This window comes from Physella acuta, unplaced genomic scaffold (assembly GCF_028476545.2).
Source record: "Physella acuta isolate Inbredline_101_S28 unplaced genomic scaffold, ASM2847654v3 ptg000592l, whole genome shotgun sequence".
In the NCBI taxonomy this organism is placed as follows: Eukaryota; Metazoa; Mollusca; class Gastropoda; family Physidae; genus Physella; species Physella acuta.
Window position 1 is genome coordinate 1,379,884 of NW_026732111.1, and position 17,418 is coordinate 1,397,301.

At 32.6% G+C, this 17,418-nt stretch overlaps 3 protein-coding genes across 3 annotated transcripts in view; 2 read left to right on the plus strand and 1 right to left on the minus strand.

Moving 5' to 3' along the window:
• The window catches only part of LOC131947365 (uncharacterized), a 253,332-nt gene that overhangs the window by 159,740 nt on the left and 76,174 nt on the right, over positions 1 to 17,418 (minus strand). The gene's annotated exons all lie outside the window — the stretch shown is intronic.
• On the plus strand, positions 352 to 8,211 carry LOC131947352 (uncharacterized). The gene is made up of 8 exons (XM_059308550.1): positions 352 to 468; positions 4,609 to 4,707; positions 4,839 to 4,965; positions 5,076 to 5,213; positions 5,334 to 5,791; positions 6,003 to 6,107; positions 6,272 to 6,326; positions 7,787 to 8,211. Exons 2-8 carry the CDS (start codon positions 4,609 to 4,611, stop codon positions 8,176 to 8,178), a joined length of 1,374 nt encoding a protein of 457 aa, XP_059164533.1. The 5' UTR covers positions 352 to 468; the 3' UTR covers positions 8,179 to 8,211.
• On the plus strand, positions 13,174 to 14,829 carry LOC131947373 (uncharacterized). The gene is made up of 4 exons (XM_059308578.1): positions 13,174 to 13,291; positions 13,609 to 13,707; positions 13,856 to 13,982; positions 14,280 to 14,829. Exons 2-4 carry the CDS (start codon positions 13,609 to 13,611, stop codon positions 14,426 to 14,428), a joined length of 375 nt encoding a protein of 124 aa, XP_059164561.1. The 5' UTR covers positions 13,174 to 13,291; the 3' UTR covers positions 14,429 to 14,829.

Genomic DNA, 17,418 nt, shown 5'->3' on the forward strand with positions numbered 1-17,418 from the left:
AGAGAACACTTATCATTTTCATATCAATGGTTCGTCATAAACATGGGCGTCCACTGAGATTTCAAAAGGCCGAGATCCAAGGTTTATATTTCACCCATCTTATTTGCTTGTTATTTACTTTACGCTGACTTTGTGTATTGCAGAGAAATGTATCACTGACATACATACACTTTAGTTTATAAACAGTCTATCAGCAGTCACGTACTGTTTGATTTGATCATAACTTAACTAGAACAGATATAAGTGATAAAACAATTCAATGATTACATGATAACACGATATGATGCTACATGTTGTATTAAACAAAGATAAATGGTTTGAAATTAAGCTAAAGAACGGATCAGTACAAAGTACACATAAAACAGGCATCACTAAGTGGTAGCTGCAACTTGTGTTCACGACTTCACACTTTGTTTTTTTCTTTTAAGTGGAGTCACATTTATTATATTGGAACTAGATTGAATAAATGTAAGTGCCAAACATTTTAGAACTTAGGATTATTTAGTCAGATGTAAGTTTACATTTAGCAAACCTAAAGTTAGTGTTAGATTAACTTTATACATCTGACTTATCACAGACTAGATAGTTGAGCTAATGCACTTTAATGATACAATTATACCGATATCTCGTATTTAATTATTTAAAAATAATTTCAAGAAAAAATGAACAAAACAAAAGCGGTGAACAAAGACCCTACATGGACAAATCACCTGTGGTTAACGGCGGACACAGCGTTTGTGATCATACACCCGTTGATCAAACACCCTCTACTGAGAAAACACTAGTGGTCAAACCCCCTATGGCCAAAGACCCTATGGTCAAAGCTCCGCTGTGGTGAAAAACCCTATGGTCAAAGCCCCTCTGGTCAAAGCCCCTATGGTCAAAGCACCTGCGAAGCATAGCTACTTTATATTGTCTTAAAATTAATTAATGTTAGAACACTCAAACACAAACTCTTTGAATGTTTAATTGGATGTATTTTAAAATGCAACCGAAAAAGAAATCAAACCATTTGTTAAAAAAAAATTAAGTGTAGATGATAATTCAGCGTGTTCAAATATTTTTCTAAAATAATACTGCAATAATCAGTGAAACATGCTTATTGAAACGATATGCACATGCACACAATATATGCACATTGGATAATAATAAACCGGGAGTAATCTCCCCTAAACTTTCTCGAATATTCTTATATAAAATAACAGGGGATGGGAACTCGGGCTATAGACATGATTTTTAATCCATTTTAAATACTTAAAGTTTTAAAAATAGAATAAAATCTCGTAGACAAATTAATTGCACACCAAGTGAACGCAAAATAAAAAAGCGCATAATAGTGCGCAATATTATTATTACTTTTAAAATTTACATTAGTTTTTTGAGAAATCGGAAGTAGCGTAAAGTACTACTTCCAGTCAACGGAAATGACTCAAAATTTGACAGAAGATAGAGAATTAGATCTTTTACTTACATATGAAATTTCATTTATCTATCTGAAATAGTACTCAAGTTATAGGCTTTTGAAAAATTCAAAGTAGGAAAAGTACCACTTCCGGTTATCGGAAATCGCTCAAAAGTTGATACGGATCTACGATTTTGATTAAATACTTATATATGAAATTTCATCAACCTAGCTGTAACGGTACTCAAGTTATCGTGTTTACACACGGAGAGACAGACACACAGACAGACACACAGACAGACACACAGACATACGGACAAGATTGCAAAATTATGTTTTTCCGTATCAGTGAGGTGTGAAACGTCGAGATTTTTTTTTTTTGCACGATTACAAGACTTTCTCTATACTTCGTATATACAAGAAAGTAAAAACAATCGAAAATGTTGTAACGTGGAATATATGATAAACTACTTATTTCATAAGCATGATTAAATTTACAATCTAAGTATAGTAAAGCCACTTCCTCCTTGTAGCTTGGCTCCATCATCAGCATAGTCAACTTTAAAGTAAAGTTCATGACCTTTCTTCATTTTAATGACAGTTGATCCAGCGGCAGATGTGTTGGCTGAGTTAACATGAAAGCTCTTACAAAATGCGTCATCCCTGTACACAAATATTTGAATCAGTTTATCCTCACATTCCTGCAGCGTTACAATCACAAGATATAAACCATCATCTGGTGCTACAAGTTTTCCTGTGGTTTTATTAAAATGGCTGCCGTTGGGTTCCCACACGCTATAGAATGATGAAAGAATTGCAAATTCCACGACTTTACAGTTAGGTTACTTCACTCCTTTTTATCTAACCGATCTCAACGCGTGTTTCACCTTAATACCATCTCTTCACAGAAATATGTCAATATAGGGGTTCCACAGGGCTCAATCTTAGGTTCTTTACTTTTTCTTTAGACATTAATGATCTTCCATTACACATTGACGCTGGTCAGTGCGATATGTTCGCTGATGATACTTCTTTACATGTCTTTGCAGACAGTGCTGAGTCACTCAGTTACAAACTTCAAACGTTTGCCAATCAGCTTGCTACTTGGACAAAATTTAACTAAATGAAACTTCACCCCGATAAAACCAAGTCAATGTTTATTACAACTCATCAGAAACGCCTTCGTTTTCCATCCACCGCATTACGCATTACTATAGACAATACAAACATTGAACAGGTATATAGTTACAAATGCCTAGGATTGGTTATAGATCACAACCTCACTTGGTCCGATCATATTCATTTTCTAAGATTGTCCTTATTAAAGAAGACTTTTCAATTAGCAAGGATAAAGAACTTAGGAGCAGGCTAGTTTTTTATGAAGCTTTTATTCAATCTAGGTTGGATTATGCTTCTGTAGTGTGGAGCGGCAGCTTTATAACTAAGAAGCGTCCTCTTCTATCTTTACAAAAAAGGGCTATCAAACTGGTTACTGGCTTGTCTAGTAGTCTGGATTCTTTTCTTACAACTAAAATACTTCCATTAAATAAAAAGATAATATATACTAAATCAATTTTCTTATATACAATATTCCACGAAACAGCCCCCTCTTACTTATCAGACCTATTTTCTTTTAACATAAAATTAAATCGTCGTCTTAATTTACCATTCCCATATACAACTTTTTTCCAAAAACATAGCTTCGCCTACTATGGTTCTAATTTGTGGAACAATCTTCCTAATAATATAAATTTATCTAGATCTGAAAATGTATTCAAATCTAAACTAAAACTACAATTATTTAATGACATCTCTAACTGACTCATTGTAACATTTCTCATTCATCTATTATATTCTATTTTTTATCTCCTTTTGTATTATAACTATGTAACATTATTTCTTTATTCCACATTTTTAGTGCTGTTACTGCTATGTGTTATTGATTTGTTTTATTTGTTTAAACGGCCAATGTGAAAAAAGGCCTCCGTGCCTACAATTGTAACCGTTTTTTGAATAAATTTGAATAAATTTGAATTTGAATTTCATTCACAATAAAACATCAACTGTTCTCGTTATAAATAAAACATCAACTGTTGAAATCGTGTAGGAAGGACACAGTCGTCTTTTTGGTTGCTGTTATTATAAGTTTTTACAATATCGGCTGGTTGAAAAATGTTCTTTACATTTTCAAAAACAAAAACATCTATATATTTTGTTTTATCACCATAAACATATGTGAAGTGTATAAGTACTCTCGAAGTCTAAATTGTCAAATCATGGACATTGGTAAACTGATGTTGGTATTATTTTTTATAACAGCATTATAAGTAGACGAATGTAATTATATATATATATATATATATATATATATATATATATATATATATATATATATATATATATATATATATATACACATATATATAGATATTTTTTTTCTTGCCGGAACAATCAATTTTGCAATGGTAATTAGTTATTATTATTTCTTATTATGATTATCCCCAAGGAATTACTAGAACTGATTCTAGATGGTAACAGATAACATCGGACGGCGTGGCCTAGCAGTAGAGTGCGGTAGAAAGCTAGAGTCGAGTTCAAATCCGGGTTTAAGTCAGTACAGTATCTCTAGTCCACCCAGCTGCGGTGGGTACCTAACTCACGTTAGGGAAACAAAAGCGGCTGGTCATACTGCTGACCACACTATCCATTTATATGCCGAGGTCTCTGAAGCAGATGAACTCTACAGCTTCTACCCCATGTGTCTTTGGTACGAACGGCTAAAAAGATGAGAAGATAACATAAAACGCTAATGAAACTAAAAATGTTTTAAGAATTTTTTAAAAATTATCTTTAAACTAAATGTGTTATTTTATTTAATTAGACTTGGTGCGTTTTATATGCTAGTTAATTTTAATATGCAAGCTTTATTTACACTTTTATAGATGAATTTTGAGTTTAAAAATATTAGTTTAAAAAAAAAGTTTTACGATTCTTTTTCTCCATTTTTTTTAAAACGTAAAAAAACATTAGGGAAATTCAAGACACGTAAACATGCTCACTTTATTATCAAATAAAAGGTTATGTACTATAGTTATTATATTTAAAGCGCATGTGACACCTGGAAGCGAAAGAAAAACACCTCAAAGCTCTAAATGAAGAAAAGAGGTGATTTATTAAAGACACAAAATATAATTTCTTTTATTTAGATGCGTCCCAGAATTCAGCTGAAGGTTGTTAGAGAACAGATGAAATATTTGGAAGAACCAATTCAATTGATGGAGCCTGTTATTGGCTTGATGAAAAATGTGAGCGATTATGAATTTCTTTTAATGTTGAATTATGTTATTGTCGTTTCGGGTATAAGCATGTAGGTAGTAAAAAGTTACTTATAGAAGCCATATAGTTTCGACAACTTCAACATGTTTTTTGTCATCAGGCATTGGAAAAAAGTAAGACGTGGATGGAAGATATAAATGACAACCCTTCTATTACATACATAGATCTTTGCCAGGAACTTGCATCAGCAACCACGGCCTTGTTGGATGTAGCTTCAAACATTTTAAGTAAACGTTGAAAACAATACGTCTATGTAATTTATGTAATCACTCATGAACTAAAGCAAAAATCTAATTGCAATTTTAATTCAACTTATTATGTATACTTTTACCGAAAGGCGATAATGAAGAGCTTGTCGATGTTGATGGTAGCACGCCATCTGTAGCTCAGTCTACTCTAGAGCCTACAAAAACAGAAACACCTGACCAAAGTGAATCAATAAATCAAGTGACTAAACTAGTTAAAAATCAAGAAGGTATAAAAAAATTTTTTCGCTAAGTCAAAAAGTTAAAAATAGAATAAAAAGTGTGCAAACATTGAACTTATTCTATTGTATTGGAAATGCTGCTATTACTTTATTTGTTATACATTACAGAAGTAGTATTCACTCGACTGGGACTTTTAGAAAACAGAATATCTTGTCTAGAAAGTTCAATACAAAAAACTAAAGAAGACGCGTCAGAAATAAAACAATGGAGAAAAAACTTTGTAACGGAACAGAGTGACATTGAACAACTGACTAAAAAACAAAAGCAGAATTTTAAAAACCTCAGAAAACAAATGAGTGAACAAGATACCAATGTAAAGGAGCTAAACAAAGAAATTGAAAGTTTAAAAGAAAAAAGATCCAAGTCAAACAAAACACTAAAGAAACTGTCACTAGATATGAAGGAATATGAAAACAACTTACTGACAATAAGTAAAGAGTTGCAAGATCACGCAGATACAACTGATAGAATAACACAAGAAATTAAAAAACATTCAGATCAGATGTCTACCCTACTAGAAGAGAGTTATAAAATCAAGCTTAATACATCAACTCAAATAGAAAAGGCAAAATTGCTAATGATGTGCTAACACAATTTTACCCATACTGGCCAGATAACTTATTTTACATTTTGTAACCTGGTTAAATCAACACACAACTAAGTAACTTTATCAAAAGTTATACCTGTATTACAATTATTACTAATTTTAAGACACATGTTTTTGTAAGTTATAATGTGCATTAAAAATAATTAAAATTCAATTTTCTGCCATTTAGCACAATTTGATGTACAAACTCCTGCAACAAAGGTTGATGCCCATTGACAAACTGATTCAAATCTTTAACCAGAAATTGGAAACTAAGGGGAAAAAAATAACAAAGGTATATGTGTAGTAATTTGATAAAATATATATTATGACGTTGATAATTATGCATTGATCATTAACACTCTGTTAATAGACCATTTAATAATATGAGAGTGCAGCAATTTTATGATCTACATAACTATGTGATCTTTTCAATCGTTTTATAAAATCTTTTTTCAGCTGGAAAATATTGAAGATACTATTTCAAAAATGTCCAATGATTTGAATCTAATAGGTAAGTTTGTCTTAAAAAATATTTTTTTAAACCAAACCATACAACCAGACGGACCAAAACGTGATGTTCGTTAGCCAGACAGACCATAACGTGATGTTCGTTAGCCAGACAGACCAAAACGTGATGTTCGTTAGCCAGACAGACCATAACGTGATGTTCGTTAGCCAGACAGACCATGATTTGATGTTCGTTAGCCAGACAGACCATAACGTGATGTTCGTTAGACAGATAGACCATAACGTGATGTCCGTTAGACAGACAGACCATAACGTGATGTTCGTTAGCCAGACCATAATGTGATGTTCGTTAGCCAGACAGACCAAAACGTGATGTTCGTTAGTCAGACAGACCATAACGTGATGTTCGTTAGTCAGACAGACCATAACGTGATGTTCGTTAGCCAGACAGACCATAACGTAAAGTTCGTTAGCCAGACAGACCATAACGTGATGTTCGTTAGCCAGACAGACCAAAACGTGATGTTCGTTAGCCAGACAGACCATAACGTGATGTTCGTTAGTCAGACAGACCATAACGTGATGTTCGTTAGCCAGACAGACCATAACGTAAAGTTCGTTAGCCAGACAGACCATAACGTGATGTTCGTTAGCCAGACAGACCATAACGTGATGTTCGTTAGACAGACAGACCATAACGTGATGTTCGTTAGCCAGACAGACCATAACGTAAAGTTCGTTAGCTAGACAGACCATAACGTGATGTTCGTTAGCCAGACAGAGCATAACGTGATGTTCGTTAGCCAGACAGACAATCACGTGATAAAGAATGGAACATTTCACTCACCCATAGTGCCAGTCTCTAGACCCGTGGGTTTCCGTCAGGTGTTTGTTTCCTCACCTGGTAGATTACACCACCTGGTATGTCGGGGGTCGACCTACAGCGGTGTACAGCAAGACATTTACGACAATTCCAAATGAACTAATTTCAATTGACTTCACTTCATCTTTTTATGTTTCTAATATTAAGAAGTCCCAAACGAGCCAGGGCTGAAATCTAAAATAAAGGGCATTAAGACAAGTATCTTTCAGGAATTTGTCGTAAACACTAATATAACATAACGCACATACTATTTGTTGTACATTTAGGGACTTATTACGTCACCTACTACGCTCGTAGTTTCGATTCTTAGGAAACGATAAACTAACACCACTAAAACTGAGGACCGTACTAAACTAGTGGTCTAGTGTTTCAATTTGTAGCCTTAGACAATTAGGTAAACATTATGGATTATCTTACATAATTTATTATTTCAAAAAAAAATTGCTTTATTTGGGTTTGCCGTTGTTACTTACATTCTGAACTGCATATAAAACACATATAATATTATGTTTAGGGATAATAACATAAACTAATGAAATGACAATTCACAAATATTATTGATCAAATTGTCATACCATTAATTAAACTTTTACATCATGCATAAGTTTTCCTATCAACAGATTCACGTGTATGTAACAGATATGCTTGTTATGTACAACTTGCTGGTGACACACCTGTCAGTAATGGATTAATTATTTCAACACTTGATGACGTACGTGAATATAACGGTCAACATTTTAATCGAACAACAGGAAAATTTGTATCACCACATGATGGTTTATATCTTGTCTGTGTCACTCTACATGAATGGGCAGATAAACTTGTTAAAGTTGCTGTAGTGACTGGAGACAGGTGTTGTACGTCTATAGAAGTGAAATCAGCCAGAACTAGCGCTGCTGAGTCAGTGGTTGTTGACATGAAGAAAGGTCAAGAACTGTACTTTCAAGTGTCTCACGCAGATGCATGCGCAATATTATCCTGCTACAGTAGTTTTACTATCGTTAGTTTATAGAAGTACAATACAAAACATGGTGGATGGTAAATTCTCAAAACAATAAAATATGCAACTACCATGTTAAACACACGCTAACAACTTACTATGGGTGTAGACTACATGTATAGAAACACTTGAATGGTTTATATGTTATTTGTTTAGGTATCATTATACACTTCCAAATAATTTAATTTGATCACCAATTAATGTTCTACTTGACTAAAATAAACATATAACATAACTATTTTTACGTATATTTTACTTCTCTATATGACAGCTTTATGTGTAAAATATATTTTCTGTACGTTAAATGTGATAAAAAATAAAATATATTTGTGTGTTAACTATGAAACTTGCATCCACAATTTTGAGAAAAACCAAATGAACTATTACAAAACGAATTATTTAAAAATAATAATTCACGTTATTGTTATGCATTTATAAATATGCTGAAATATATTGCAAGTAACTGTTATTGCGATTCCGTGTTAACAATAAATAAAAACCTATATTGCTTTTAAGTCGGTGCAACGGTGTATGTGAATTAACACCTACACAAACACACGCATACACACACACACACAAATAGGTCTTACCTATATCTATATGATATATATTCAACTCTTGATTTATAGCTATGTATCAAACTTATTTATATATATATAGGCCTATATATATATGTATGAGTATATATATAAATATATATGCTCTTCAGATAACTGTCAATAATGGATCAATTATTTTAAAATTTTGTTTAGAATATAAACATAATGGTCAATATTTTAATCAAACACCATGATGGTTTATATCTTGTCGGTGTAACTCTACATGAAAGTGAATATAACTGATTGGAGTTAGTAAGTGGGTTAGAGGTAGGTGGTGTTAGTCTATAGAAGTGAAATGCGCTGCTGGGTCAGTGGTTGATGACTTGAATAAAGCTCAAGAAATTTAACTTAGAGTGTTTTACGCAGATCATGACGCAAAGTTATCGATCTTGAGTCATTTTACTATCGTTAGTTTACAGAAGTACAACACAAAACATGTTGGATGGTAAATTCTTAAAACAATAAAATATGTAACCACCATGTTAAATAAACACTAACAACTTACTATGTGTGTAGACTACATGTAAACACAAACGCGAATGGTTTATATGTTATTTGTTTAGACATCATTACATCATTACACAAGTCCAAATAATTCAGTGTGATCACCAACAGAGTTTCTTTCAGGCATCTCTTCCCCCACCCCCCTCCCCCTGTGGAAAGTCTACCGCCCCCACCTTCCCAATCGAAAAGGGATTTATATAGAAATTTAGAAAAAATATATATATACTTTTACCAGTGTCCACCTCTCGTAAATTATAGTCCCCCCTCCCCAGAAAATTTCAAGCCCCCCCCCCCCCCCCTCTGACGAAAAAAGTCCGGAAGAAACACTGATCACCAATTAATGTTTTACTTCACTAAAATAAACATATAGGATAGCTCCTTTTTACATATATTTCACATTTAATTTGTGCAAGATTTGTGTTTTAAAAAGAAAGCCAAACCAAATGAACTATATTAAAGACACAGTTTGAATAAGTTCACTTGACAACTTCAGTATGTGTCTAGTATGTTAAAAATATTGATTCATGTTAGGCAATTGTAAATATATTGAAATATGCTGAAATTAGCTATTATTGTGATTAAATGTAAAAAACAAATAAAAAAAAAAAACAAAAAAAAAAACAACCTCTATTGGCTTTTTTTATTTGTCTTTCTATTTAGTATCATTGTATCTGTCAACAAACACCTACCCTAACACACACTAGTTCATACATATGTTTTCTAATTAACAGAGTAACGTGTATGTAACAGATATGCGTGTCATCTGCAGCTTGCTCTACAAACACATCTCAGAGACAATCAATTATTTCAACATTTAGTGAAGTACGTGAATATAACGGTCAATATTTTAACCAAATAACAGGACAATTTGTATCACCACATGATGGTTTATATCTTGTTTCTGTAAGTCTAAATGATAGGACAGATAACCTAATTGGAGTTATTGTGGTGGCTGGAGACAGGGTGTGTGCTACTATAGATGTTAAATCTAATAGAACTAGCGCTGCTGGGTCAGTGGTTGTCGACATGAAGAAAGGGGAAGAACTTTTCTTTAAAGTGTATGCAGTAGATCAAGGCGCAATGTTATCCAGCTTCAGTAGTTTTACTATCGTTAATTTATAAATGCACAACACTAAACATGGTGGTTGGGAAATTATTTAAAAAAAAAAACGAATGTAAAAAACTAAATTTGTAAACACACTGTATTAAACTTTTATGTGTTTAGAATCCATGTCAAGTCATGTCATATGTTTACCATACACATGTCTAACCGATTCAACACAATCAACGTGTATGTGTCTTGTCGGACTACTGTCAACTGACGTCTTTAACATTTAGGACACAATGATAACTCTAGTTTGATATGTATAACTTAAATTACGTTTTTATCTTTGTGTCAACAAAAATCGTTTGCCTGCAATAGAAACATGGAATATGTTGTACACTGATTTATTAATGTATCATTCACTTTGCTCGTATATACTTACTACCTTTTTATTTTATATTCAATATTGAACTCAAATATGATTACAATGTTTCAAAACAAGACAAATATGATAAAAATAAGTGGGCTGTATCAAATAATGTAGTACAATTCTGGAAGGAATAATTTCAATAGAAGGGGACAAACCTGCCAACTTAGTTGGTTTCAGATTTACTGATGTGTCTCTCTTTGGGGACAAGGCATCTTAAATAAAGTGAAACTGGGTTTTTGTGAATAGTTTGGGTATTCGACAGGACATAACATATACGACTGTAAGTAGAAGGCATTCTCTTTTTTTAACTTAAAAAGAAGCATTTGCATGAACCAAGTATAGAGAGTTGCATCATGTGTTACAAAAAGCTAAAATAAAAGGAGATAACTTAAGCATCCTGCTCGTCCGCCTTATTTTTTTCTTTGGTTTTCCCTAACATGAGTTAAGCAATGATACTTAGACAACACAATTGTATGTGGCTTTTATTTTTTAACATCTTTTTCAATTTTGAGATGAATAGCCAAACGTCCTAGAAGGGGGTGTGGAAAGGAAATGTCTTTACAGGAGGGGGGGGGGTGGATCTGTTGCTTATCGTGTTGTGCTGAATGGGGTGTTGCTTAAAGATATCTGATATTGGTCTACATGTAAACAATACGATCAAATACTAAGCCCAGAACAATCTACAACACTACCATACAAACCACCGAGGCTGTCTTACACAATTTAGTTTTTGTTTACTTATGAAAACAGTTTTACTATCATATAAAAGGTAAGCCACTAGGTGTATGTTGCGTGTCCCCCACCACTTGTGCTTGAGAAGCTTTAAGTCGAGTTTGTCTTCTTTCTTTGTTAACACAAATTGCAGATTTGCCACCTAAAATATGTTGCAGATTTTACAAAATCTTGTTTCTGCAAGGCGTTATCTCCATTTAACACACTAACTCGGATTTGCTCATCTCCCGTCTCCTGTAACGTGACAGTAACCAGATATAATCCATCATCTAATGCCGCATGTTTTTCTGTGTTTTGATTAAAATGGATTCCGTGAATTCGAATACTATAGAATGTAGTAAGAATGGATCCAACAGCTTCTGTTGTGTTTTTATCAAGATGAAGTTGACAGATATAAGGTGAACGTTTCTTTTTTTTTAATCAGTGTGTATTTTGTGTGGCTGTTTAACGTTGCGTGCTCACAGTGTGGGGAGGGGAGCGACTAATGTACGTTAGCAGATAATTGTTTTTCAAAACTGCAACAATAAAGACACCCATGTAACATTTTTAATTCCTGTCAACAGATGCCTTTAAGCTATAAATCAAGTGTAGGTCGATACATTGTTCTACTGACTATTTAGTGCGGTCTGTTGTAATAGTTTGTTTAAATGTGTAAGACTGTGAGTTAAACGTTAGGTTAACTAACGTAAGTTGTGATAGTTTGTTTAATCATATCACATATTATGCATAACAAATCAATACTGAAACTAATGTACGGCGAAATGACTAAGTCAACGGACACTATCAAATTTACAATTATATTTTTATTCTTTTGTTAGTGTCTCCTCCCCCACACACTCTAAACACACACACACGCACACGCACACACTTATACTTTTACACTTGGAGACTGTTGTATTCAACCATTCTTGATATTATCTAAACGTTACTTGGAAGTCACATCCAACCATCGAGTAAATATTTGATTTACGATTGCCCAATGTGGTGTCGCTCAAATCTGCTTAGGTGGATTACATGCTTAACTCTTATGATTTATGATATACAGTTTTTGCACCATGAAAGATGTTTTGGTGTGTATCCTCACTCGATTCTCTGATGTCAAATGACGTCACTTTGTGTACACATTATATTAATCCACCTAGAAGCGGAACTGGTTGCTCTGAAAGATGTTCTCTCTCAACACTCCCCTACCCATAATGAACCTGTGCTTAAGCAATGTAAACTAACAGTTATAAATTGAAGTTGAAAAAGTATGGTTACCATGGGAAGTATTAATTGGGGTGTCATCATACGCCCACCCCACTCCTAAAAGTTTGAAAATGATGCGACCCGTAACCCACTCCTCTCACTCACATCTCGCGACCACTGAGATTTTTTATCACGTGTCTGTTCACCAAAACTAAATTAAATTATTTACTATGCGCTGACGAATTTTTATTGTTTATACGAGTGAGTGTATGATGTACTATCAAAACTAGGGTAAAGGTACCTACAATTAACGATTAGCTTGAACGAACTTACACCATCACCCAATCATTATAACTGATAAAATCACATCGTGTGTAATATGGATGATAACACGATTAACAGGTTTTATATGTTTATTGAGAAGATAAATAGCAGGATAATAAGCCAAAGAACGATACAGTACAAAGTATAAATAACTAGAGATATCACTACATGGTAAGGGTAATTTGTGTTATTGACTTGACTCTTTGTTCATTGAAGCGGGGCGACATTTTGTTACTACTGGAACTAGTTTGTCTGCAACAAGAGCAAAACAACTAAAAACTTTGTTTTATTCTTCAGTCAAAAGTGAGTTTACATTTTAAAATAATGTTAAATCCGAGTTTTACACGACATCAAAATTTCCACAAACTTAATGTTTACAAAGCTAGACAACTGTCGAATCACAAAGACTACAAATGTTGGCTAATGGCAATTAAATTCTTTGAAATAATTGTTTACAAATAATGTTTAAATAATTCAAGTCTGAAACTTTTTAAGGATAGTGTATAAGAATTATGTGGTTACGACGCCGTGAAAAAGACATTCTTTTTATTAAAAAACGTAACTAAAAATCTTAATTTATGTTCTAGTTTTTACGATCTAACTTACTCTATTTTATTCAGATGCGTCCTAGAATTCAAGTCAAATATGTTACAGAACACATGAAGTATTTAAAAGAAAATATAAAAGTCATTAAACCTGTGGTTGAAGCTTTACAAATTGTAAGTGGCAATTGGTATTTGTCTATTTTGTTGTTGTTAAACATAAAGTATATTATTTAAAACCTACAAACATTAAAGAAAACAATGTTCTTAAACAACATCCCAACACATATTGTTAACGCTTTATGTTAATGTTTAATGTCATAAGGCAGTACAAAACAGCAAGACTTGGTTAGAAGATAAAAGTGACAACAAATCTGTGACATACTGTGATCTATGTCAAGATCTTGAATCAGCGACAACAGCCATGTTGGATGTAGCGGAACATATTTTAGGTAAATATTTTAAAATACATGTGTCTGATATTTTGTTTAATACTCTGGTGTATCAATTAATTATCAATAACTGAATAGAAAATAAAAATAAAATAATAACAAGAAAGCTTCGAAAAATATGGGGTGCGTCAATATTATTTAATATTAACAAATTTCATTTTATCAAATACCCTTGACATTGCAGTAAATGTAGCTTAAAATTATATTGAAAAAAAAAAGTTAAAAAGTATTCATACTTTAGAAAAAAAACATATTTGATTAAAATTTTAGAGATTATTGTTGATTTATGTTTTTAAGACGAAAATAAAGACACTGTAGGTACTGAAGGAAGGTCATTTTCATCTCAGTCTACACCACAAACTACAGCAACAGAAAAACGTGACAGTAGTGAATCAACATATCATAATCTTAAAGAACTTCATCTATTATCAGGTATACACACTTAATTTTTTTAAAGTTATCATTAAACCAATAATGGAACAGTGAAATATTTTAATTTATTTTCTTAAAAGAAATGTAGCATCTGATTTCCAAACAGTATTACTTCTCTGATTGACTTAACATTGTATTGCCTTAGATATATTATGTCGCCTTGAGCAGATAAAGACAACCATATCTTCTCTACAAGATAAAAAGGTAAAGTCTACAGATGGCATATCAGAATATAAAACAATGGAGAGACAACTTTGTAACAGAACAGAGTGACATGGGGGTAAACATTGAACAACTGACTAAAAAACAAAAACAAAATTTTAAAAACCTTAGAAAACAAATGAGTGAACAAGATAACAAAATAAAGGAGCTGAACAAAGAAATTGAAAGTTTAAAAGAAAAAGAATCCAAGTCAAACAAAGCACTAGAGAAACTGACACTAGATATGAAAGAATATCAAAACAACTTACTCAAAATAAATATTTTAAGTCTATGGAAATACTGTGTTTACAATACAACATTATTCCTTGAACTGTAACTAAAATAAAATTCTAAACCCCAATCCACCAGACGAGGACAACATGGATGTCAACAAACCAACGCCATCTTTACCACAGCCTGACACACAGACAACAGCAACAATTCTCACAGTAGAATCACCAAGACAACTCAAAACACAAGACAAACATACAACGGGTATGTCTTAGTTTTGTTTGGTATAACAGTTTCAACAGCAGCATACTTTATTGTGTGAAATGTTAAAACTTGAACATTTTGTTTTATTTCAATTTTTGAAAATTTTTATAGTAACGTTTCTACGTTTAACGCTGTTTTGAGAACCTTTTTATTAAGGTTCCAGCCATTTCAAATTATAAACTGAATACTTGTGACTATCCTCAGTTGAAGAACATCCTGACCTAGAGCGTAGACTCGCCTATATTGAAACAACACTATCTTCACTACAGGACACACAACACAAGTCTACAGATGACATATCGGAAATAAAACAATGGAGAGACAACTTTGTAACAGAACAGAGTGACATGGGGGTAAACATTGAACAACGGACAAAAAAACAAAAGCAGGATGTTAAAAACCTCAGAAAACAAATGAGTGAACAAGATAACAAAGTAAAGGAGCTGAACAAAGAAATTGAAAGTTTAAAAGAAAAAGAATCAAAGTCAAACAAAACACTAGATAACCTGTATCTAGATATGAAAGATTATGAAAACTACTTACACAACATAAATAAAGAGAGGCAAGATCACACAGATAAAACTGAGAGTATAACACAAGAAATAAAAAGACATTCAGAAAAGATAGATGCTCTACAAGCTGAATACACCAACTCAAATAGAAAAGGTAAAATTGCTAATTATGTGTGTACACAATTTTACACATGCTCGTAAGATAACTTATTTCACATTTTATAACCTGATTAAATCAAAAGACAACTTATTAACTGTATCAACAGTTATACATTAAGTACAATACTAATTTTAAGACACATGTTTTTGATAGTTAAAATGTGCAGTAAAAATAATTAAAATTTTAATGCTTTTATTTAATGTTCTGCTCTTTAGTACATTTTAATGAACAAGCTCCTACAACAAAGGTTGATGCCTATTGACAAACTGATTCAAATCTATAACCAGAAGTTGGAGAAAAGGGAAGATAGAATAATGAAGGTATATAAGAAGTAATTTTATAAAAAATTAAATTGCGACGTTGATAAATCATGCATTTATTATCAACACTATGTAAATAGACAAGTTAATAACATATATTTAAAACAAACACGAGCTTTAAATTTGTTTCTATTCTTATAATATGCCATAGCCAATTAAAATCACTGCATCAATTGTATGTTGTACGAAACTATGGGATTTTTTAATTCGTTTTATAAATTACTATTTTAGCTGGAAAATATTGAAGGTGCTATTTCAAAATTGTCCAAAGATTTTAATCTTTTAGGTAAGTTTGTCTTAAAAACCTAATCGTTAGCCAGACAGACCATAACGTGATTTTCGTTAGCCAGACAGACCAAAACGTGATGTTCGTTAGCCAGACAGACCATAACGTGATAAAGAATGGAACATTTCACTCACCCATAGTGCCAGTCTCTAGACCCGTGGGTTTCCGTCAGGTGTTTGTTTCCTCACCTGGTACATTACACCACATGGTATGTCGGGGGCTTTTTTAATTTTCTTACTACGAAATTATTAAAACGAGCTTTTTAGGCACCTCTATTGGATTAATTTAAGATTAATTTAAGAAGGGCAATAAGTCATGGAAGTGTCTTGAGGTTTATCTAACTTTCACAGCTTATGTAGATTTATTGTCTATGCAACTCTGTATGGTAGTTACATTAGATCGATCACCATCATAGTACATATGATGTGGTTTTTCTCGGATTTTGGTTCCCCCAAACGGCTTGTCTCTCCCCCTCCACCCCCACCCCTATATAGCGGGTTCTGGCCGAATTAAGTTTCCACCCATTGCTGATAGTCTTTGCTACACCAATACAAAAAAATAATATGTTTTTAAATTTATCCCCATTTTTCAAAACAATATGAACACAATTTTAAAAGGGAAACTACTCGCAAAATCTGCTAAATATATTAAAATAGATAGAAATCCATTTAACGAACAAAAAAATAAATAATTTCATAAATATTATTTTACAATATAATAATATAATATAATATAATATATATATATATATATATATATATATATATATATATATATATATATATATATATATATATATATATAATACAGTTGGATGTAGTATTGTTTCTGTATAGTTAACACGTTTAGTTCATGGTGTCACCCCCAATGGATCTGGTAAAAAGGCATTTTTCTTCTGTACATTTTGCAATATTTAAGCTTGGTGTCACCCCCCCCCCCCCCTAAATGGTCTCATCCGGTGCTGTCCGCTACCCTTGCCCCGTCCTCGCTACGCCTATGCTTACAAATGTTAAAAAACAGCGAAAAACTT

Bases quoted from the DNA above. Each gene is read 5' to 3' on its own strand.
- LOC131947352 (XM_059308550.1), top strand. From the start codon at position 4,609: ATGCGTCCCAGAATTCAGCTGAAGGTTGTTAGAGAACAGATGAAATAT. The intron at 4,966-5,075 runs GTAAACGTTGAA...TTTTACCGAAAG, and splicing joins TGTAGCTTCAAACATTTTAA to GCGATAATGAAGAGCTTGTC. The intron at 6,327-7,786 runs GTAAGTTTGTCT...TCCTATCAACAG, and splicing joins CAATGATTTGAATCTAATAG to ATTCACGTGTATGTAACAGA.
- LOC131947373 (XM_059308578.1), top strand. From the start codon at position 13,609: ATGCGTCCTAGAATTCAAGTCAAATATGTTACAGAACACATGAAGTAT. The intron at 13,708-13,855 runs GTAAGTGGCAAT...TAATGTCATAAG, and splicing joins TGGTTGAAGCTTTACAAATT to GCAGTACAAAACAGCAAGAC. The intron at 13,983-14,279 runs GTAAATATTTTA...TATGTTTTTAAG, and splicing joins TGTAGCGGAACATATTTTAG to ACGAAAATAAAGACACTGTA.